This window comes from Mirounga leonina, unplaced genomic scaffold, assembly GCF_011800145.1.
Source record: "Mirounga leonina isolate KUSES-001 unplaced genomic scaffold, KU_Mleo_1.0 Mir_150, whole genome shotgun sequence".
NCBI classification, from domain to species: Eukaryota; Metazoa; Chordata; class Mammalia; order Carnivora; family Phocidae; genus Mirounga; species Mirounga leonina.
In genome coordinates, this window is record NW_023270374.1 from 29,516,011 (window position 1) to 29,539,891 (window position 23,881).

The 23,881-nt window shown below is 47.7% G+C and overlaps 1 protein-coding gene and 3 non-coding genes across 9 annotated transcripts; all 4 read right to left on the bottom strand.

Annotated features, from left to right (window-relative positions):
* Positions 1–7,823: 7,823 nt before the first annotated feature.
* Positions 7,824–18,028, bottom strand: LOC118011475. Of its 6 annotated transcripts, none has more exons than XR_004679474.1 (7): positions 17,739–18,028; positions 15,078–15,394; positions 14,341–14,495; positions 13,115–13,185; positions 11,425–11,496; positions 8,276–8,377; positions 7,824–8,167 (listed from the first exon to the last, which is right to left on the bottom strand). XR_004679474.1 is itself a non-coding variant. In XM_035006303.1 (5 exons), the coding sequence occupies exons 1-5, from the start codon at positions 17,857–17,859 to the stop codon at positions 8,081–8,083; spliced, it is 612 nt and encodes a 203-aa protein (XP_034862194.1). In that variant the 5' UTR covers positions 17,860–18,021; the 3' UTR covers positions 7,824–8,080. The 6 variants fall into 6 exon arrangements, 1 of the variants encoding a protein (XP_034862194.1); XR_004679475.1 differs by lacking the exon at positions 14,341–14,495 and having other exon boundaries at positions 17,739–17,859; positions 17,947–18,014; XR_004679476.1 differs by lacking the exon at positions 14,341–14,495 and having other exon boundaries at positions 17,739–17,859; positions 17,954–17,976.
* Positions 10,254–10,389, bottom strand: LOC118011634. The gene has a single exon (XR_004679512.1). It is a non-coding gene; the product is annotated as a small nucleolar RNA SNORA71 (small nucleolar RNA).
* Positions 12,452–12,584, bottom strand: LOC118011633. Its single transcript, XR_004679511.1, has one exon. It is a non-coding gene; the product is annotated as a small nucleolar RNA SNORA71 (small nucleolar RNA).
* On the bottom strand, positions 13,669–13,802 carry LOC118011631. Its single transcript, XR_004679509.1, has one exon. It is a non-coding gene; the product is annotated as a small nucleolar RNA SNORA71 (small nucleolar RNA).
* Positions 18,029–23,881: the final 5,853 nt, after the last annotated feature.

Here is a 23,881-nt window from a genome sequence, read left to right on the forward strand (position 1 = left end):
GGAGAACCCTTTCTGTTACAGAGATGCCCCAACAGTTGTTGGGATATTGGCCAAAGACAGCATCTAGATGTAAAGCCTCGTTGCTTCAATACCCCCTACGAATATCAGGTATGCATCTTACGCCACAAAACTAGGGTGGGAAAAGGTCTCATTTCTTTATGTTGGCTAAATTAAGTATAATCTCCTCTGTGCCCTCATTTATTGAACTATTAGGAAATTCTTTCCCCATTGTTGCTGGATGTCCTTATTCCCTCAGAGACACATAAAGGTCCTGGGGTATTCCCTAGTCCCAAACATTGGGGAGCCCCACTGGTGTCCAGCCTAGTCTTCTGTGCTGATAAATTCCCTGTCCAGTGAGCCTGCACTGTCCCCTGAAGACAGGAAATCCTGTCTTTCTAAGCCAGGCTTGGGGATAAAGTTTTGTGCCCAAGATCATTTCCTCTGGCTCCTCCATCAGAAGTCTGTCACCATCTTTCCTCTCTCACAGAGAAGGCAGCTTTGTGAGGGGTCTGGTCATTGTCTTGTGAAGAAGCTGCAACATACCCCCTTCCAAGATGGTGGATGACTTTTCCGATCTGACCATTTCTGCCTCCCTTGACTCTGACTTTCAACCCCAATCCTTCTGGGACAATTCAGCAAGAGTCCTCCTGGATGCCTGTAGGTCCCCATCTTCTTTCTCCACCTTCATTCCTGTGGGACATTTCTGAAGCTGGAAGAACAGCTTGGCCTATCTCTGGGGCTCCCTTGTCTGAGCATGTGTTAGCCCGGGAAAGCCCATTCAGGATTTCCCTACCTGGCCATTGGAATGCTTGGGTAATTTTCAGCTGAAATCTGTGACCAAAAATTGACATTCATTTGTATTTTAAGAGCTCAGCATGTCACCCTGATCACTGGATGCCTCAGTTTGCTGGCATTTCTTCCTTTTTTTTTTTTTTTTTTAACATTTTATTTATTTATTTGACAGCGAGAGAGGGAACACAAGCAGGGGGAGTGGGAGAGGAAGAAGCAGGCTTCCTGCCAAGCAGGAAGGGGCTTGATGTGGGGCTCGATGTGGGGCTCGATGTGGGGCTCGATCCTAGGACCCTGGGATCATGACCTGAGCCGAAGGCAGACGCTTACTGACTGAGCCACCCAGGCGCCCCTGGCATTTCTTCCTAAAGAACCCTGTTGGGTCTCATGAAAGCTCTGCCCCTGGCAATGGTGGGCACAGCCTGTATTCAGGGGGTGTTAGTATTAGGGAGGCCTCCCAATGGTGGGTGCCGAGCTGCCTCCCTCATCTAGTTCTTATGAACAATAATGCTGACATTTTCATCTCTGTCTGCCTAGCTCCCGCTTCTTACCGGGTGTGTGACTCAGAGTAATTAAAGGGAGTGACAATATTATCACCCTTAAAGGACAATGGGGAACAGACTTTCCAGTCAGGTGGGGAATGCCTTTATGCCACAGCTCAAGCTGAGACCCTGTAGGGGCTTCGATCTTATAATCTTTATAGCAGTACCAATCATAAAGACCATGTTTTAACTAAAATTGTAATTTTTAGATCCTTAACTTTTGTAAAGCCTCAAATGTTAATTTGAGTTCATGGACAAATATTTCTGGGTACAGGACACTTTTCTAAGTTTAAAAAGTTTTAAACTTTGGTCACTAAACCTACTTGTAATTTATTCCTTATTCATTTAAAATAGCTATAAATTAACCAGATGGGTGATGTGTTTAAATATAAAAAGATAACATTAAATGTAAACTAATGGCAAAAAAGAGCTAGATAGTTCTTGTTTCCTGTCTTCTAGTTTTCTGGAGTCTAGAGAAAACAAAAAGTGTTTACTTTGCTAATAATGGTAATTAACAAAAATAACTTAGGACACTACCAGGCATAATTACAGGGAGATGCAAGTATGTATACAAGATAACACATGTAGTTTGTTTAAGGGAATTATTACAGTTTATTATGATGATGAATTCATTAGGATAGGTGCACTGTTGGATGTAGTATGTTCGTAAGATTAATTATATTTTGAAAATAAGATTCATTTTCTGAAGTCTCTAACTAATAAAAATAATAAAAAGGTTATACTGTAAATGTACAAATTTTAGTAACAATTTTTTGACTTGGGTTATACTACCTGCAGTGTTCCTAAAAAAAACCAAAAACCTGTATTAAAAATTTTTGACAAAGTTGGCTCAGTGAATTCATCCATAAGAAAGGTTTATAAATGCTTTACTGAGCACTGTCACATGGTTGACACACAAAAAAATAAAATTAGAATTTAGGGGTTTTATGGTAAAATGATGTTATTTTGTGCCAGATACTTTTTTAATTCCAGTATAACTGATGTAGTGTTATATTAGTTTCACGTGTACAATATATGGACTCAGCAATTCTATATATAACTCAGTGCTCATCATGGGAGTGTACTCTTAATCCCCTTCACCTATTTCACCCATCCCTCCCCCCACCTGTCCTCTGGCAAACACCAGTTTGTTCTCTTTATTTAAAAGTCTTTTTTTGTCTCTTTTGCTGGCTTTGTTTCTTAAATTCCACATGAAATTATTCATATGGTATTTTTCTTTCTCTAATGGACTTAGTTCACTTAGCACTATACCCTCTAGATCCATCCATGTTGTTGCAAATGGCAAGATTTAAGTTTTTTGGTTTTGTTTTGTTTTGTTTTGAAGATTTTATTTATTATTTACACACAGAGAGAGAACACAAGCAGGGGGGAGCGGCAGGCAGAGGGAGAGGGAGAAGCAGGCTCCCCGCTGAGCAGGGAGCCCGATGTGGGGCTCGATCCCAGGACCCTGGAATCATGACCTGAGCCGAAGGCAGACTCTTAACCGACTGAGCCATCCAGGCGTCCCAAGATTTCAGTTTTTTATGGCTGAGTACAATTCCATTGTGTGTGGGTGTACATATATACACCACATCTTCTTTATCCATTCATCTGTCAATGGACACTTGGGTTGCTTCCATATCTTGGCTATTGTAAGTAATGCTACAGTAAACATAGGGGTGCCTGTATCTTTTCAAATTACTGTTTTCTTTTTATTTGGGTAAATATCCTGTAGTGGAATTACTGGATCATGTGGTAGTTCTTCTAACTTTTTTTGAAACATCCATACTGCTTTCCACAGTGGTTGTACCAATTTACATTCCCAGGAACAGTGCACAGGGGTTTCTTTTTCTTCATGTCTACGAAACTTACTTTTTGATACTAGTCGTTCTGACTTATATGAGGTGATATCTCACTGTGGCTTTGATTTGCAGTTCCCTGATGATGAGTGATGTTGAGCATTTTTCATGTCTCTGTTGGTCATCTGTATGTTATGTCTGGTATACTCTTAATTCATCCTAACAAAAGTTCCTTATTTCTAAAAAAAAAAAAAAAAAAAAAAGTTAAGTTTCTAATAGCTATCTACTTTTTGCTGTGGTTTTCAAAATACTGTCTTGCAGTAACTTTTTCTTACATTTGAAAAGTGTGATGTGTCCATATTTTGTCCTCTGACAATTCTTGCCCAAATTCAGAATAAAATGGTTAAAATGTCTTTTAGTCCTAAACTACCTTTGAGTTTCCTTGAATGGCCACCAGGTTACACAAAGATTTGTTCCTTCACCTTAGAAAGGATAAAAGCTATTAGATTTTTTCTCTATGTTCTAATCAACTCAAAACTTGTGAGAGCCCTTTGTTTATCAAATTTAGGATAAAAAACCACAAAACTGACAAAAGAAGTTCCATCTTCCTGAGTTAATTATGTATTGACTATATTAATATAAAAAATTTGAATTTTATACTTTTCAGATTAAAAGAAACATACTACTGTCCAAGCAAAGACTGGTACAAGAACTGTCTATGGAGTGATTTTAAGCTTTCAACATCCTTGTCTATCAGTGACAATCACAGTACTTTAGGATTTAAGCCTACAGATACTAGTTGACCAACATCTTCACAGTTCATATGTTCTTAGTCCAAGGTAATCCTTCACTACATCCTCGGAAATTGTTATTCCTCAAAAGAGGCTTTCACTCTCTTCCACTCTGATTGCTACATTCGTTGGAGCTATTCAGTCTTACCACCTTAGTAGAGGTAAGTATGTGTCTATGATCTTCAACGTTGGTGGGAAAATTTTTAAAGCCTCACCAATGTTTCTCATGCCATGACCTGTCTACAGCTGAATTCTGACAAAATTGTAGACAGTCTGAAACCAAAGCCTCATGGAGCCCGCACACCCCTCCAAATGGACTGTACTCAATTGTCCCCAATGAGATATGTGTTTGGATTGTTACATATTCATTCATTCAAGGACAGATCCAAGATTTCTTGTCAGAAAATCACAGCTTTGATAGTCACCAAAAGTTCATGTTGCAACAGGCGAATAAATTGGACTCTGTTGAACTGTCTCCTGCGGGCTTTATCAGACTACTCAAGTTTTCCATCACTCCTTAAGGCAATTTTGTTTTCTAGAAATATATGCATTTTATCAAAGTATAAACTTTTAGACAAAAAGTAATCTATCTTATTCGCTAACTTTGGCTTGCTTCTGCTCTTTTATTCTCATTATTTCTATTTTCTCTTTGTTACTTATTAAATTTGTCTTCTTCCTATTTTAAGCACGAGGCATAAATTTCTTAGGATTTGAGCTACATCCCACAAACTTTGGTATGTAGAAATTTTTATTATCATTCAGTTGTTAATATTTCTAATTCCCCTTATGGGATCATCTTTGATGAGGTATTTTAAAATGTTTTAAATTTTCCAAACATAGGGATTTTTTCAAACCTAGTTTTTGTCTGTTATTGTCTATATATTGTAGTACAAAGGTAGTCTGTATGACTCTGATTCTTCAGTATTTGCTACTTGTTTTATAACCCAGAACATGAATAGCATTCATATATACTCTTTATATGCTTGAGAAAAGCATATATCCTATATCCTCTAGTTTGGAGATGTTTCTAAGTATCTCCTAATTATATTATATGTAAATCTTTTGCTGTAAAAGGGAACTATTTTTGCTTCCTCACAAACTTCAGCATTAGGGGCTACGCCCTGAAAGCCCCCAAAACCAAAGAGAACTATGAGCAATCTTGGTATGGTGCAGAGGAACCTTCAATAAATAGTAATAACTATCAATTACTGAACATTCTGAAGGGACACATTACACAGACTTTTTTTTTTTTTTTTAAAGATTTTATTTACTTATTCATGAGAGACAGAGAAAAAGAGAGGCAGAGGGAGAAGCAGGCTCCCAAGGAGCAGGGAGCCCGATGCGGGACTCAATCCCAGGACCCTGGGACAATGACCTGAGCCGAAGGCAGACGCTTAACCATCTGAGCCACCCAGGCGCCCTACACAGACTTTTTCATACAACAGTCTGTTTAATCCCTACCTTACCATATTCCTGTAAAGCTGTGGTTCTCGTTTTGTAAGAGGAAACCAAGGTCAGGTAGTACAAACTTGCCTTATGTCACCCAAGAGGGTCAAACCCCAGGTCTGTGGGACTCCAAAGCCAGTGATCCACACCCCTGCAGGCTGCTGCCCCAGGTTTATCCACCAACACTCAGAACCACCCTGATCAGCAGGGACATGGCACCAATCCTCTTTGGACTCAAGTAACGGCTTTTCCGTAAAGGTGTCCAGCAACACTCTTCAATCATGTTTTTAAACTTGAACTCCTAACCTTCTAGACCAGTGCTGTCTGACGTCAAACAAAATTCAGCCAGGTGCATCTGAGGATCTAGTTGGCTTTATTAAACAATTCATGCATCAGGCAGCATCCCATCTAACAAGCAGAGGGGAGCACCAAGAGATTGAACAGAAAGGTTTCTAGGGAAGGAAGGTGGGGCAAGAAAGTTATTTGCAAAAAAATTGTTCCAGGCAAGGCTTTCCCTTAGGGGGAACAGGAGGGGCTTCTAATCAGGTAGATTACTCCCATCCTCCTTTGGGGATGGAGAGGGCCCCTGTGGTAGACTCCTTGGCACCCATCAGAGAACTTGTGACTGACCAGGTAAGACTACATTTCCGGGGGAGGTTGAAACTGCAATTAGATTAGGTATTACGCCCGGGTTTGGGGACTTGGCCTCAGTGATGCCACTTTGGGGCCCATGGGTTTTCTTTTTAACACCACACTTCTTGTGGTGACAGAAACAGTCTTTGATACCTGCACTACCCAACACGGCAGCCACTTGGGGCTACCAAGCACTTGAACTACGGCTTGTGCAAGTGAAGATGGGACCTTTACACTTTACGTTACCATAATGGACTGCCGTTCTAAAGAAGCTGAGGCCTCCTGTGTTTTGTTTGGAGTGGTACCCCCAACACCTACAGCAGTGCCCAATACAAATGCATGTTCCACAGACATTCAGCATATAAACACATTATTATCTACAGACATTTCAGGAATACCTGAAGTGCACAAACCATGCTATTTCCCATCGTACCCCTACTTCTTAAGCATGGTGCCTGGCTCATGAATAAACGCTTTTCTTTTAATGGACGGACCTTCACTCTGACCAGCTCTCCATTACTTCTAGCTCTCAATTCTGCTATGGAAATCTCCCACTCCCTGCTCCACCAGGCCCTCCAGGAAGCTTGCACATCTCCCAGCAAGGATCATAGCTCCATGACCTTAAGCCTGGTTCCCAGGTCACGTTGGCTGGAATGCTCTTCTCAGATTTCCTCAGGCCCTCAACACTTGACATGGCTCATGCTTCCCATGTCTCATGCGAGGCGGGCATGACCTGGTGCCCCGTGGGACACACCAAGTGTCTCCATGCACACTTTTTAAGTACTGGCCCACATTCTGCTGTTCCTCCATGGCAGCACACATTCCCAACCAGGCACAGCTTTATCAAGTGGAGCCAGATCCTTCCCTTGGCGTTTTTTCATGCAGCCACAACCAGCTGACTAAAGGCTGCTAAAAAAAAGTCAAGACAGTCCGCAGGGAAGGCCAAAAAATAAAAAAAAAAGACTTCTGGATGCCTGTGTCAGGAACTGGCTGGCAGAGTGAACACTTCAGCCATGAAGAACACCTGCCTGCCCCCGAAAAGGAGCCCATCAAGGTGTCAAACTCATCAAGGCAAGTTCAAGTGCAGAAATTGGACAATTAACTCCAGCCTTTCATCACAGCCTTTGGGACCTATTTCCTCATGAAGACCCATCCATCTATAACATGGGAATTAAAAAGTTCACACATGCACACCCTTAGACCATCATCACATTACTGCAATTATTGACTTACCACAATTATCTCCAAAAGCCTGACCTCGAGGATAGCCACAAGGTCCATCAACAGCAGCTGCTCCACCTTCACCCTGCTGCCTCCCACCTTTACTCAGTAGCCTGTCCTCAGGCTGACATCATGTATTTGACTCCCGAGGTAAGTTGACCAACTAGTTCCAGTTTGCCCAGGACCTTTCTGGATTTAACAATGAAAGTCCCATGTCCTGGGAAACCCCTCAATCCCAGGCAAACTAGGTCGGCTGGCCACAAAAGCAGGCATTTACTCAGGAGCCAGGCCCCAGAACTCGGGCCAACCCAGCTTCCTCAGTGACATCGGTGCCTGCCTCACCCCAGCCCGCTGTCACCAGCCACCCTTCCAAAGCCCTGGCCTGACTGTTCCTCGAACCTTCGATTCTTTCATGGGCCCTGAATCTGAGCCAGCTACTGTCCCAGTCCTAATGCAACACCTCAGACTGCAGCCTGTGTGCCAAGCCCCAGGAACATGACAGGAGAGGCTCAGGGGGTGAAAACAAGACTGGCCTGTGATCCACTTCTCCACACCCAGCCTCGGTGGCACAAGGCTTGTTATGGACTTAAAAGGCAGGCACAGCGAGTCTGTAAGGTTTATTGAATGGTGGGCAGAGAGTAAAGTGATGAGCAGCTGCAATACAAGAGAAAAAGTCTTGGTCATTAAGGTCATTTCAGGCATAGCAGAGGAACATGGGGCTGGCCTTCTCTGTCCATGGCTTCTCAGGGCACTGTTGTCAAGCCTCAGCCAGCTGACGTGGACCCCACCCAGCCCCGGCCCCAGCACTTTCCCTCTGATCTCCTATGTGGAGTGAAGAGTTGATCCATGATGCTCTGAGTCACAGCAGGAGTGCTCTGGGGATGCGTTCTGCAGGGACTCCCTCGCCATCCTCTGTTCTTCTGCTGTCCCCTAACACCAAGAGAATCTAAAAAAGAAAGGACAGGTGAGACCAATGGTTTGGAGTTCCCACCCACAGAGATGCAAACCAGCTTACCCCCTGCCTGTGGGTCCCCAGCGCTTGGCAGTAACTCACCTTGGGGAGACGTATCAGCAAACCCAGATGCCAAGTCATCCCGAGGGTCCCTGAACTCATGGCCTTGGGAATTACTTCAACAGCTCCAGATCTAAGGCTGACCTACGAGGGAGAAGCAGCATACAAGCATTCAGTCTCCGTTGCCTCCTTCCCCCATGACATCACTGAGAGGGTCCCCATCAACTAGGCCTAAGTGCCCAGTTTATGCATGCCATACTATGTTATCACCAGAATAAAAAAGAATAAAGGAAAAACACCTTAAAAGTCATTTTTATAATAAATCGCTTTCTTTCGAGCAGTTCACAATCAGGACAACTGACTACATACAGCAATCCACGGAAAGACAGCTTACGGCTCAGTCGGGGGCTCGACCCTGAGGTCCCACTGCATCATGAGCAAAGGGACGGACCACCATCCTCAGCAGCTCTCCCCGACATTGTCATGCCGTGTCTGCCCAGCCTGTCACAAGGCCCCAGCACCTGCCATCCTGTTCTGCAAAGACCCACTTAATATGACCCAGCCAAGAAAGGCAAATGCAAGATGAACTTCCAACGAGACCTGTTCTGGTTAGGTGCCCAGACCTGTGAAAATCGGCACTGCCAGACCCCTTCGAAGGAGAAATGAGAAAACATCATGAATGCTTGAGGACATTGTGCAAGAGAACCCCAACTCAATCCCTAGGACTCTACACCCAGAGGTTCGAATTACCAGGTCTGGAGTGGGGCATGGGGTGATTTTTTTTCAGAATGTTCACCATTGTCCCTTAAATCCTCCAGGCTGGCTGAGGAGCCTGACCAGGAACTAGGCTGTGGAACAGGACAGGCCCCTGATGCAAAGGGGGCGGAGAGCAGGTATGAAAGACAAGGGCACTCTCTGGGTTCTTCGACGGCTCCTGGGCACCAGGTGGTTCACGTATGTTATTCTCACTACCACCACCTCATCTCTGAGATGGGAACAAAACCACCTGGCACAACAGGATCCCATCTGCAAACACGAGACCCAAATGTAAAGGGAAGGGGTCTTGGGAACTAGAAAGGAGCCCCCAATCAAAAGTAGGGGGGTCAAAGGGATGGACACCTTGACCTCACCTCCAACCTCACTGCCCTTGTTACCTGGGAGCCAAGACATTCCTCTCGGGGGCACCACGCTGTCTCTCTCAGGGGCACCAGCCTGTCCCTCTCAGGAGCACCAGGCTGTGGTGCCCCAGCACCTGCCATCCTGCATACAGCAATGCAGGATGACAACCCCGAGTGCCCAGTCAGCAACAATATCCTCACAGACGTGAACCAGAAAGGAGGCTAGGAAGTCTGCAGTCTATAGTCTATAAATACAGACCTCAAAGATCCACAGGCCTGAGAAATTCTTCTTCAGTCAACCCCTGGGGTCACCCTTTTCAAAAGAACCCACAAAAAACAGATGAAGTCAACAAAAGGGGAGCTACAGACAGGGTGATCAGCCAACAACACACTCTCCTCCCATCAGTGACTGACGAGAAAACTCCCCCGGCTTCTGGCAGACCATGACAAATGAGAACTTTTTTATTGACTCAGAATTGACAGAACTCCCCCACGCCCCTATAGCAGGCCCCACCTGTACTTTTCTTTCTCCATTTATTTAACGTCACTGACAGCTCCTGGAGAAGCAATCCACACTGTGCTCAAGAAAGAGTAAAGGAGCAAAGACAACACACGCACGAGCAATGAATTAGCATGCCGTCCTGACTGATGTGCTCTTCCGGGCTAGCCTCCACTCCCATAAATTCATAAAGTAGAACCCAGGATTTGCGATTCTCACGTGTGCCCTCAAGCACTATTATGAACTTAGTCCAGGGTGAGGGCCACATAGAAATGTATAGACTGATTTCTGACAAGAGGATCTGTAACATGAGAAGACAGAATGAGCCCCCAGCGGTCAGGGGGCTAGCCCAGTCACTGCATCCCAGGAGGCCCAAGCTCTGAGGGGAACGGCAGAAAGCTAGTGTGGGAAAGTTCCAGGGCTTGGAAGGGGATGGCTGGCTGGACCCTTCAAACACAGGAACTTTTTTCAGTGATTCCTCTCCCTACACTATCAATGACCAGGGCAAAGACAGCAGGCAGTCACTTTTGGGTGCAGGAGCAGAAAAGTGCAGAAAGAGGGGCGCCTGGGTGGCTCAGTCGTTAAGCATCTGCCTTCGGCTCAGGTCCTGATCCCAGGGTCCTGGGATCGAGCCCCGCATCGGGCTCCCTGCTTGGCGGGAAGCCTGCTTCTCCCTCTCCCACTCCCCCTGCTTGTGTTCCCTCTCCCGCTGTGTCTCTCTCCGTCGGGTTAATAAATAAAATCTTTAAAAAAAAGAAAAGTGCAGAAAGAGAGCCAGGAAGGATGGGAGGCTGGTGTCAGGGGCCTGGGGAATGGCCTGAGTGAATGAGAGCGGCCCAGCCAAACACAGAGCCCCAGCAGCTTCTGCTGTACCCTGCGGAGACCCTGTAACACCTCCCTGCCACAGAAGAGTCAAGATGCTTCCAGCATAAAAAATGGGAAATGCTGGTGTGCCTGGGTGGCACAGACGGTTAGGCGACCGATTCTTGGGTTTCAGCTCAGGTCGTGACCTCGTGGGTCACAGGATTGTGCCCTGCGTTGGGTTCTACGCTGAGTGCAGAGTCTGTTGGAGTTTCTCTCTCCCTCTCCCTCTGCTCCTCCCCCTGGCTCGCTCTCTCTGAAATAAATAAATCTTTAAAAAAAAAATCAGAAATGCTTTTGGGTTAGAAAAGATCAGTATCCTATGGTTACAACACGACCATGAGAAATTTTCTAAAACCCTTCACAGCTACCCAGCTATGTTTTTCAGATGAAGTGGAGATTGAGAAGAGGTCCCAAAGCTAGGTAATTCGGAGGCCAGACCAGGATCTCTGGTGCCTAAACCTACATGCTCCCCCTCAGAGCACGCTGCTGACACTAGGAAGGGAGCTGCCCTGGGGAGCCCTCCACCTACCTGAGCAGCTTTCTAGAGGCCCATCCCCTCACGGTACGTGAGGCATTGCCCACAGCAAGGACCCAACTGCAAGCTCACAGGATGCCCACTGTCTTACTTCCTCATCCAAACCCCAGGGCACACGTACGTGACTTTACAGATGCACAAAACAAACTTCCAGAGAAAGGTCCGAACACCTTACCTCGGGCCCCACGGCCTACCGCAGGCTGGTAAGATGACACCTCCCATGGAGCCTCTGCACATGCAGACCCACCTGCAAGACACAGCGCACAAGTGAGCACTCACAGCAGGCCCTGGTGCGCACAGTGGCCGGCAGATTACAGCGCCCACAAATGTGGCCTGTTGCTACTCGTATCCACTAATACCACACGACTGTCTCAGGGACAAGAACAACTTAACTCTAGAAAGGGGTCTGCGGATCACCTGTGACAGGAGTAGCATCAGTGCTAACCTATGGGCCAGAGATCAATCTGCTGCTAAGCAGTCTGTGTCAAAAGGTTGTCAAGGCCAGGTTTTGGGGAGCGTGCCATGCTGACTGGCAGCGATGAGCATGGAGCAGGAGGGGTAACAGGTAGTGGGAGGGCCCCATGTCCTCCATCTAGTGTGTAAGGGCAGCTTACGTATGTATCAACTATGACGTGTGCTGCCCAGCTGGATCACTACTCCATTCCCTGCCCCTCAATCTAAGGGCTGAGGAACATCACCCCCTGTGGACCATGGGCCCAGCCCATGACCAGGACGAGAGAGAACCAACGCTTCCGGGGAGAGGAGGATGCCTCAGCCTTGAGCAGGCTGGCTGGCTCAAGGGCACTGTCTTCCCACGGACACGCCACAATGGGATGAGCCCACTGCCTCACCACATGGCACCTGTCTCCTACATCTTGTTTTGTCCAAGAGCTACATGTCAGGCAGCAGGACAGAGGCACTGCCTCAAGATCACAGCAAAGGGGGCGTGACAAGCAAATCACCAATGTCCAGTGTGACCAGGGCTGAGAGGTGGGGCTGAGGGTGTGGGAAGAGGTGCGATAGGGAGGCAGAGAAAGCTTCCTGGGGGAGCCCTGGGAGAAGAGGGACCCCTATCATGGCTCTACCACTGGCCTATGAACAGAAACACCCTGAGGTAGCGCCCTGCTCAGCAAAAAAGGCATTGAGTGAGCCACAAAGTGCCAGATCCGAGGAAGTAACACAAATTAGTGGGAAGAAAGATGTGTTCGAAAGCTCCAGAGTTTGGAAGGGACAGGATGGGCCCTTCTAACACGGGGAAGCGCTTTCAACAACTCTTCTCCCTGCACTATCAATGACCAGGGCACGGGCAGCCCACGATCACTTTCGAATGCAGGTGCAAAAAAGGGCGGCGAGTGGGCCGAGAAGGGAAGCCTTGTTGGGCAGCAGCCTGGGAACCGGCCTGACCCCGGAGCCTTGGCACACAGGCCCATGACCAGACTGACAGCCCGAGATCACAGAAGCTGCCCCTCACTTGCACGGACGATTTACCACTCCCACCCAGGAGATGAAGTGAAGACTGATGGTGCAGAAATACTGAGGATTCGTGGTTCTGGCAGATGGGGTGTGAGTGGTCATACAATGAGCACTCAGCTGGGCACTGGATATGAATCTGTTTGCCTCTAAAATGCAGCTGTCTGACCATCCGATACTGCCACTTTCCACGTCACAGGAGCCTTCCTCAGGGGCTCTCAGGAGCAGAAGAGGGCCCAGGCCTCTGCCCGCCAGCTCAAGGGGACACAGACAGCCGGGAACACCGGGAAGCAGCCTTCACCTGCACTCATTCCCACACCTCATCACCTGAACGCGTCCAGCCTCACAGCCCACACAGACTTAAGCTCTCGAGAACCAGGCAGGACACCACTTACCTGGGACCTCCTGATCAGGTTCTCCCTGAGGTCGCGTCTCACATCCATGGAACAGCAGTCACGAGACACTCCTGCAGGGGACAAGAAGCACTTGGCACTGCTTTACGTGTCCAGGAAACCGCTGTGCTCACCAACAGGAAAACACTGATGGCATCTGGGTCTTGGGAGGTGAATGCACTGACAGCCTGCCTCCCTCCATCTACCTCATGTTCCGTCACCTAAGGCTGTCCCATTCTGGAACCCCTGAACATAAAGAAAGCCTTATAACTTTTCCTTTGCTTGCATTACCAATGACCAGGACGTGAGCAGCCTGTACTCCCCTCAAACACAGGGGCAGAAAGGGACACAGCGCTGCTGAAATTAGAGACCAGTGTCAGAAGATCACAGCTGTGGCTGCACAACTCAGACATGCAATGAGGCAGGACCCACCCTCATGCTCCCTGTGAGGCTTTTTAAAGCCTCACAAAAACAGAAACCATCCTGAGCCAGGCACAGAGAGCACGCAAGACAGACAGGTGCCCAGAGGCATCTACAAGATGGTGAGGAGGAGGAAGTGTGGGAAAGCTCCAGAGTCTGGAAGGGACAGGAAGGGACCCTCCAAACACGGGGAATCGCTTTCAGCAACTCCTCTCCCTGCACTATCAATGACCAGGACACAGACAGACCATGATCACTTTCGAATGCAGGTGCAGAAAAGGCAGGTGAGCCTGGAAGAAAAGCCCCTATTAGCCCCCAGCTGCCCCGCCAAGCCCAGGACCCAGAGCATCATCACCACTTCACGTAAAGATTCCATCTCCCATCATCAAAGGGAAGACTAACTCCGGGCAAAAACACCGACATTGTTTATTCACCCCACACATACAGCCTGAGCACCTACTACGTGTCAGGCACCCTGGGCTCAAAAACAAAGGACACACACAAGACCTCTGTCCTCCCAGAGCTCTGGCAGTTTCCCCACTTAAAAGTGAAGCTCCGGACAAGGAAGGAACGGAGCCAAGGTTATGCGGCTGCCCAGGGGTGGGCTGAACCGGGATCTGAACCCAGACCTCTCTGACCCCAAACCCACCCACCTACCACGCCAGACGCCCTTCTGCGCAAGGGCTTTGCAAGAAGGGTCTCAGAACCTGAGCTCCAGGATCTCCCCCCCCCCCCCCCCGCCCCCACCGCGCTGTGGCAGGAAGGCAACGAGCCCCCTGGTCGAGCTGCTCACGCGCAGCACCACTTACCCAGCAGGCCTCACCCCTGCACACAGGGGCGGCATCAGGCGCTGCGGATCAGGGCCCTGCAGGGCAGACAGGGGTGCTGCCTGCGGCACGGCCCGCAAAGCCGTCCAAGGGACAGTCCCCATCTGCTCCCAAGAGAGCCGCGGAGCCCGCACGGCCTGGGCACGGGAGAGAACCGGGAGGGGCTTTGGTGCCAAGCTGCCCCTCTGCGGCCCCGCGAGCGCCCCCCCCCCGCCCCCGAAAGCTCAGACAACCGCTCTGCACCCCCGGGGCTTTCACACTCTCCGGTAAGGACAGGTGACGCCAGGACGGGTTCACGCTCCTCAGGTCACTCCGCAGGCAACCGATGAACGGCTCTGGGGGACTCAAGGCCCGGAGCCGGGGGCGGGTGAGTGCGTGAAAATCGCGGGGTCCGGGGCGCCCCTCGGGCCCGGGAACACACGCGGCTGCGCGGCCCGCGCGTCGCCGGACCCGCTGCTGGTCGTTAGCGCGACCCGAGTGTTCCCCGCGGGCGGGCTGAGGGCGGGGAATCGGACCCGGGGCCCCTTTCTCGAGCACCCGCCTCCCGAGAGAGCCGCACCCGGCGGAGGGGCCGGACACGGAGCCAGGAGCCGGGCCCGGAATCCGCGCTGACCTCCGCCGGCTCTCCCCGTCCTCCCCGTCCTCCCCCGGGCCTCAGTTTCTCCTGAAGGTGGTGGGGCCGCAGACCACGCGCCCAGCGATCCCCGCAGTGGACTCACCCCGGGCACCGCGACTACGACGCAGGACAGCGGCGCTGACAGAGCCGACAGCGCGGGAAGATGCGGATGTCTGGGGATCGCGGGAGACGGACCCGGGCGGCGTGCGACGCTGCCGGAAAACGGGGCGGCGGCAGCAGCGACGGCAGCAGGAAACGCCTGACCCGCCCAGCGCCCGCGGAAATGCAGCTGAGCGCGCTCTGCGGCCTAGAGCGGCAACTCGCGGGGCGGATCCCGTGCAAGCGATCCTGCCGCGCCCCCTGGTGGCGCGGAGCTCAAATTCCGACTCCGTAGGGCTTGCGATCCTTTCCAAGAGCGGCCTGGAATTTTGGAAATAACATTCCCTCACTTATTTTGCTTTTCTCTTTATTCTGTTTTTGCCATGGTTTGTCATTAATTTATAGGAATGGTTACTCTTCCACGTGAGGAGCTGTTATTAGCAAGAGCTCATGCTGATTGCAGGTTGTGGACAATAGGGTTCTTGCCTGATTGACCACTGCATTCATAGTACCTAGTTTAGTGGCTGGCACAATTGAACAAATGAATGAATTCTGACCATATATTTGGACATCGCCGGTTAAAATATTGTTCTGATGACCTGAAAGTGGAACGTGAGAGTGACAAGGAGATAAACCTAGAGGGGGGGCAGGTGCTTTGCTCAACTTTGTCCCAAAAATGAGTCCTTGAAGCAGGAAGGACTTGACCAGATTTGCAGAGCAGTAAAGACGACAGATAGAAGCCTCGTGCTCCCGACAGGACACTGCAGACAGGCTTCAGAAGGGGCTCGTGGTTCCCAAACCTCACAGGCACTAACACTGCCTGTACCCTGGGTCATGTGTATCCCTTGAACCTAAGGCAACCCTGCCACTAACTCAGCCCACATTCTGAAGTATAAACAGCCCACCCTTGTGCCCGAGGAGGAGGGTCCCCCCAGACAGATTCCTGGAACTGACTAGGTCAGCACAGAGTGGAAATCCAGGCCTGACCTATGCAACCAAGGTAAACACACTCCATATTGTGTACCTGGGAGAAGTCTGTGGGATTCCAAGACTGTGGGAACGTTGGGGAACTCTGTGATAGGTAGGGACCATGGATGCTGTAGCTATGAGGACACTGGACCAAAGGGTCAGGTGTGCACACTTGAGCGCACCTGTTCTTGCCTGCCTCCTGTTCTTGCTCTTATGCTCTGTGTGACCTTGACTAAATGACCTAACTCCTCAGCCCAGCTTGAGTTTTCCTTTTCTGAAAAATGGACAAAATCATAGCTTTCTCCTCAGAGCATTGCTTCGAGAATTATGTGAAATGATACATATCAAAAGCAAAGCACAGAGCAAATGGCCAAGCGTGGTAGTTGCTATACTCTAGTATTTCTGAGAAAGCCAAGGGCTTCTGTCACTGAAAGGACACTGTGGGATTATTTATAAGGCTGAGAGAATGTGCTATGTTGGGAAAGTCTAAGGCAGCACTGTCAGTAGAAATATAATGCTAGCCACATATGGAATTTGAAATGTTCTGGGGTCCCTGGGTGGCTCAGTCAGTTGAATGTCTGCCTTCAGCTCAAGTCATCATCCTAGGGTCCTGGGATCACCCCGCTTCGGGTTCCCTGCTCAGCAGGGAGTCTGCTTCTCCCTCTGCCCCTCCAGCCCTGCTCTCTCGCTCTGAAATAAATAAATTAAATCTTTAAAAATAAATAAAAATAGAATGTTCTAAGAGTCACATTAAAAAGGCACAAAAAAGGGTGAAATTTTAATACTATATTTTATTTAACCCAATATAACCAAAATATTGTCATTTCAGCATTTTTTAATATCTTTAAATTATTAACGAGATATTTGCTATCTGTTTTCTCTGACAAAGTCTTTAGAATCTGGCGCATGTTCAACACTGACATTTGGACCAGCGACATTTCCAGTGCTCCATTAGCCACCATGGCCGCTGGCTGCTGTGTTCATCAGCGCAGGTCTAAAGCCATCTGGCTTTGATCAGCTCTTGCAAGCCAGAGGAGAGAAGCAGCAAGCAGGAGGCTGAGAGCATGGCCCTTCCACAGCGCCCAGCATCCCATGAGCCTGGGACATCCTAGGAGGAGCAGGGCCTCCTGCGCAGCTCAGGCTGGGGGCCTTATTGTCCGAAGCTGGAGATTAAGGCAAGGGTGCCCTAAGAAGATTAAAAAAAAGGGCAGTGCCACGATTCAATCCTAGATTATTCTCCTGCATCCCTTGCTCCTATGATGCCAGGGAGGGGATCTGGGGCTGTTTATTTGTACATCCCCAGTGCCTAGAGGAGGCTGGGTGTGGCTGATGCTTGTTAATCGTTAGTGTAACCGGATGTTAAAATGGACATTTCATCAAGGCACCAAGGAGGCCCCACGATATAGGAATGAACTGCTGAGCAACAACAAACTGCTGTTGTGGTAAGCAAACTGTGGCCCAATACTGGCAATCTGTGAAGGTTCCACCTGATAAAATGGAAGCTGCCTTCCAAAGAAGGTGTTGGACCGGACGCAGAATTTAGGAAGGAAATAACTGAACAATGCTCGTGACTCTGAATTCTCTAAGTTGAGGGTATTAGCAGTACAGTTAGACATTAAAAAGAAAGAGAATTATGAATTCTATTTCTTAAGATAGTCCCGCCCCCTGCTCCAAAGAGGGAGAACTAGAGGAGTACCTGAGTATCAGGGGTTCCGGCAGAACCACGTGGAAGCTTGATCCATGTTACCAGGAGTTAGAGAGCACAGGGGAGCCAGGCCTTACCCAGGGTTCATCGTTTTCTTCAGCAGGTGTAGCATCTGTGGCAGTGAGGCAGGTAGAATAGGGAAATGTTGGGCAGCGGCCGGAGGTTTCTTCCGGAAACAAGCAACAGGGACGAAACTGACCTCACACCTGTTCAATAACAGGACGCTCGGGGCGGTTAGAAGCCTGAGATACCACCACGGTGCGCAACTGCGGTACGCATGCGCAAAGGCCTCAGTTAGCCTGCAGTTGACGGAGAATGACCCCTCCACTGGGGGCGCTAGAGGACTCCTCCTCGTAGATCTTGTCTACCGCTTGTCCGCAAGAGAAAAATCAGACTGCGCCTGCGCATAGTGACTGGTCTCGAGCATGCGTAATGATACATGGGGTGCTTGGAACTATTTCTAGAACCCTACAGAAATATTCCACCCCTTGATTATAACTGCCTGTGAGAATCAGAATCCCAATTTGAGAAACATGGCGGAGGGTCATAGGGGAAGAGAGGAAAAAATGAAATAAGACAAAACTAGAGAGGGAGACAAATCATAAGAGACTCTTAATCTCAGGAAACAGTGTTGCTGGGAGTGGAGGGGGGTGGGAGTGATGGGGTGGCTGGGTGATGGACATCGGGGACTGTATGTGTCGTGGTGAGCGCTGTGTATTGTGTAAGACTGATGAATCTCAGACCTGTACCCCTGGAACAAATAATACATTATATGTTAATTTAAAAATTAATTAATTTAAAGAGAATCAGAATCCCGCATCTATCCAGCACCACTCAGATTCTAAGAGTGTGTACTTTTGCTTTGCAATAAAGCTTCTCTGCTATATTTTACTCTGATTATCCTTGAATTCTTTGTCGTGGTGAAGTCAAGAACCTGGCACCAGCTGGTGGTTGAGGGCTCAGGACCCAAGAACACCTCCAGTATCAGTAGGAACGTCCATGTGCTACCTAAGAGTTCCTGCCCAAGAGGGAGCCTGCTAAGGTGAGGGAATCCCCAGGAAGGGCCTGGCCTATTCATATCCCTAGGAGGACAACGGGTGGATTCTCCAAAGAACCCCTACAATAGAGGCCAAGAGAGAAAGACCTACATTAAATATGTGCCCAACGTGGAGAGACGTCTCCCCTCCACCTTAATCTTAATTTCATCTGTTCTGATCCTTGAGATACTGGGGGTAAGAGAGTGGGCAGAGTCTTCCTGGCAAAGAGAAATACGTTTGGATAAGGGAGAAGTCTCCTGTCCCCTCTCAGCAGATAGCAGCCCACCCTATGCTTGGCCCTGGATGCTGAGAGAAGTCTCACCTATAATTATTGAAATTTATATATTAGACTGACCATTATCAAATGGAAACAGTGTTTGCAATTTTAGTGATTAAAGACTTATTACCTAAGAATGATCAGAGAGCTTTGAGGCCTGCCTGATATTTTTCTAAGGATAGGGAAAAGATACTTCCATTTAGAAAGTCTAAAGTGGCAGGCAAAAAAATTGTATGATTACCTACCAGGAGTCCTGCTTTCAACATACTGGTCACATTAATAAAGATTTGGGCTATAGCTGGGAGGCCAACATTCCACCATCCTGGAGTTTGTGACCTCACAGTGGCTGAGAGATCCCTGTGGTGTAGAGCACCTTCCCCTGGGGAGATGGAGCTGTGGCTTGCTGGACAGATTCTTCCAAGGAGGTGGTGCCCAGGGTCCAAGCTGGAAGTCCAGAACCAACCTTGTGCGACCTGCAAGAGCTCCAGGCCCTGTCCCTGCATTAAGAATGGTCACCATGCTGGAAACCTTGCTATATCTGTTCATCATCCTCATCTGCTTCTTGCTGCTCATCTGTTACTACTTCTTCCGGAAGGAATAGGCTCCAGCTCCTGCATGGTGGGACTGAGGCCTGATGGAAGCCAGGGCCGGTCTAGCCCCTCAGGGCCTCTCAAGCACGACAGACTCTTCCTAAGCTGCCCATGGCCTGGGTCTTGGCCTGTTTTGGGGTCTCCAACAGCCCAGGGTCCCCACTGGATGCTTCCCACCAGGGTCAGCTTCCACCTAGGTCTCTGTACCTCCTTCTCCCTAGGTCCCCTAGCTGGGTCCTCTGACCCTCACACCCTCTCTCGTACTAGTTTTGCTTCTGGTTCATTTTTGTGCTGGGTTGTGGACCACTGGTTCTGGAGAGGGACTCAGTGTGGGCTCAGAGAAGGTATGAATGACTCAGGCCTCTGCCATGGGGGCAGGCATGAGAAGCAGTGGCCCTCTCCCTCCAGAAACTAGCAAGGCTGGGCCTTCACGAACTAGAGTCCTAGCTAAAGATTGATAGCCTTAGTAGGGACACTGGACTTTCCTTCCATCCATGGTGGACAATCTTTGAAAACAACTGTCTTGACTACTCAATCTGGATGGTTGCAGCTAATTAACTTGGATCTCCCTGAAAAACAACCCTGGACCCTCCTTGCTAACTAAATCACTGAGATATATGTGGCTCATTACTTAAACTTTCTTGGCTTAACTTTTTTGCTTGAATACTTGGGCATTCCAGGATAATATTTAGCTTTGCCCCATTATCTTTTGCCATGGTAACTGACCACATCAATTCTTCACTCTTTTTTTTTAAATTAATTAATTTATTTATTTGAGAGAGAGAGAGAGAGAAACAGCATGAGAGGGGATAGGGTCAGAGGGAGAAGCAAGCTCCCCGCTGAGCCGGGAGCCCAATGCGGGACTCGATCCCAGGACTCCGGGATCATGACCCGAGCCGAAGGCAGTCGCTCAACCAACTGAGCCACCCAGGCGCCCCAATTCTTCACTCTTAAGACCTTGGACCTTCCTGGCCAATGGCATTGGACATCCCTCCCCCCCCCCCCCCCCCCCCCCCCGCTATTTCTCTGGGACTTTCAGGATGAAAACAGAAGAATGCTTCTATGATTCCACCATTATGGATAATATTGGCAGATGGTTTACATTATATATTCTACTTCTAGAATTCTAAGAATTTTTAAAAGTTATGAATGGATATTAATTTTTATCAAGTGATGATGATGATTATGACAATGATTCTAAAATTTATTGAACTGCCTTACTATAACCCAACACCTATTTTTTAAAAAGCACTTATGGTACTGAGTTTCATATCTTGTATTATTTTACCTACTTTTAAATTTTTTAATTGTGGTAAAATACGCATAACATGAAAGTTATCATCTTAACCATTTTTATATATATTCAGCTCAGTAGTGTTCAGTACATTCACACTGTTGTGCAACCAATCTCGGAATTTTTATCTTGCAAAACTGAAACTGTACCCTTGAAACAATAATTCCCCGTTCTTGGCTTCCCCAGCCCCTGACAGCCACCATTCTCCCTTCTGTCTCTGAATTTGACTACTCTAGGTGCCTCATATTGGTGGAATCATACAGTATTTGTCCTTTTGTGTCTGGCTTATTTCACTTAACAGCATGTCCTCAAGGTTCCTCCATGCTGTGGCACATGTCAGAATTTCCTTCCTTCTTAAGGCTAAATAATATTCCACTGGGGTGTGTGTGTGTGTGTATCACATTTTTTTTTATCCATTCATCTGTTGTTAGATACTTGAGTTGCTCCCACCTTTGGCTATCATGAATAGTGCTGCTATGAACACAGGTAGACAAATATCCCTTTAAGATCACATTCCTAATTGTTTCAAGAATATACCCTTGGGGCGCCTGGGTGGCTCAGTTGGTTAAGCGACTGCCTTCGGCTCAGGTCGTGATCCTGGAGTCCCGGGATCGAGTCCCACATCGGGCTCCCTGCTCGGCAGGGAGTCTGCTTCTCCCTCTGACCCTCCCCCCTCTCATGTGCTTGCTCTCTCTCATTCTCTCTCTCTCAAATAAATAAATAAAATCTTAAAAAAAAAAAAAAAAGAATATACCCTTAAGTGGAATTGCTGGATCATATGGTAATTTTATTTTTCATTTTTTGGGGCAATTGCTATACTATACTATTTTCCATAGCAGCTGCACCAATTTGCATATTTTATCTATTTTAAAGTTTAAAAACTGAGGTTCAGAAAGATGAAGTCACTTGCTAATACAGCTAGAATATGGTAGAGAAAAGTTTTAAGAATGTCTGTTGTATTAGTTTCCTAAGGCTGCCATAACAAAGTACCACAAACTGGGTGGTTTACAATGGCGGAAATTTATTCTGTCACTATTCTGGAGTCTGGAAGTCTGAAATCAAAGGTCAGAAGACATTTACAAGACAGGAGTGCAGTTACTGCCCTTTAAGGGCACTGGGGGCCAAGGCTGCTTCCACCTGAAGTTGCCGATATATTTTAAAAGATGTTTACATCTACATTCATCAGATGGACTGTAATTTACTTTCCTTCCATTGACCTTGCCTAATTTGGGGATCATGGGTTACTCTGTGAACTGAGAACATCTCCCTCTTCTTCTATTATCTGGGAGACTGCGTAGGGCTGAAAACCTGGGTACGATGTTTTCTTTGTGGAAATATTGTTAACTACTGACTCAACACTTTAAAGTGTTCTAAGATGATTCAGGTTTTCTATTTTTCCTTAAGCGATTTTGCCATATATTTCTCTAATTTTTTACTCTCTGCTCTGACTGTCCTCTGACCCCTCTCTCATTCCTGAAAGTGCCTCTGCTGCCGTAAATGTGGTTATGCTCATTTTCTGCCATCTTACTTTTTGCTTTTGTAATTTCATTGATTTACTCTACTGGGATCAGTTCAATTGTCATTTTCTCTCATTTTTTTAAGTCCTCCAGTGCCAAGAGCTGACTGGGACACATGGAATTTTTCTTACATTTTAGAATTAGGTGAGTTCTCTTTCATAGCAATAATGAGGATTTCTCTTCTCCTGTATCAACATTTGAAGCTCATCTATTGCCATGCAGTGAGATGTTGAGATATGACCCCATCCAGCTCCTAAGTGCTTCCCATACTCATTTCCCCACCTCTCCCCCCACTGCAGTTTCTGAGTCTTCCTCTTCCTCCCTTTCCCTGAATGTCTTCCTGTTCCCCCCTTTCTACGTGAGCCCTTCAAAACCCTGCCAAGGCACACCACCTCCAAGAAGCCACCTCTTGGAAATTGATAGAAGGCTGACTTCATTCATGTTTCCACAGCTAGCCTCCAAGCTGCTTTAAGATCCATGCTTCCTCACACTCACCATGAAAAATCAAGGAGGACAGTATCATTTTCCCAGTATGGGTTCCACATCCAACTTTTTGTCAGAGAAGGGCAGGACACTGTAACTGACATTCCCAACAAGACTGAATTCAACAGGAAGAGTGCCACAAGGAAATCAGGGAGAAAGAATGAATAGGTCCAAACTCTGGATGTCCTAGCCATTTATATACCCAGATTCACATGAAAATAGGCAGTTTGTTGGTCCTAGTTTTTCTGAGAATGCTTCTAAATGTGGGAATTGTTGGTTGGTGATGGTCTGTATCACATGAGCAAAACATCTGTTTAATCCAAGAATGCCAAAATACACTTTCCTGACCAAGAATAGAAATTAAATATTACTCCAAAAGAAATTAAATATTACCGGGCGCCTGGGTGGCTCAGATGGTTAAGCGTCTGCCTTAGGCTCAGGTCATGGTCCTGGAGTCCTGGGATCGAGTCCCGCATCGGGCTCCCCACTCTGCGGGAAGTCTGCTTCTCCCTCTGCCTCTCTCTCTCTCTCTCTCATGAATAAATAAATAAAATCTTTAAAAAAAAAAGAAATTAAATATTACCAAACACATTTTCAAGCACCTACTAAATTGCTCCGAGATTGACTTCTGGGTTTGAATTTTGACTCTGATACCTACTGTTAGAAGAAGCAATCTGCCATGGACCCTGAGCATCTACGCACATTCTTGCAGGATATGCTAAGAATGCAAGGTCTTGACTCCTCTTTACCTGGGCCCTTTCTTAGAGCTGTGTTTTGCAGTGAGAAATCTTGAAGGATGAGAAAAGCCTCCTCCCAGACTAAAATCAGGCTTACTTCTGTTGGCTGTAAGTGGTGAATCCCCCCGAGCTCAGTGGCCCTACCCTGTAACGTTGTAACACATTATGTGTGCAGACAGCCGTCATGGGCCCAGCACCA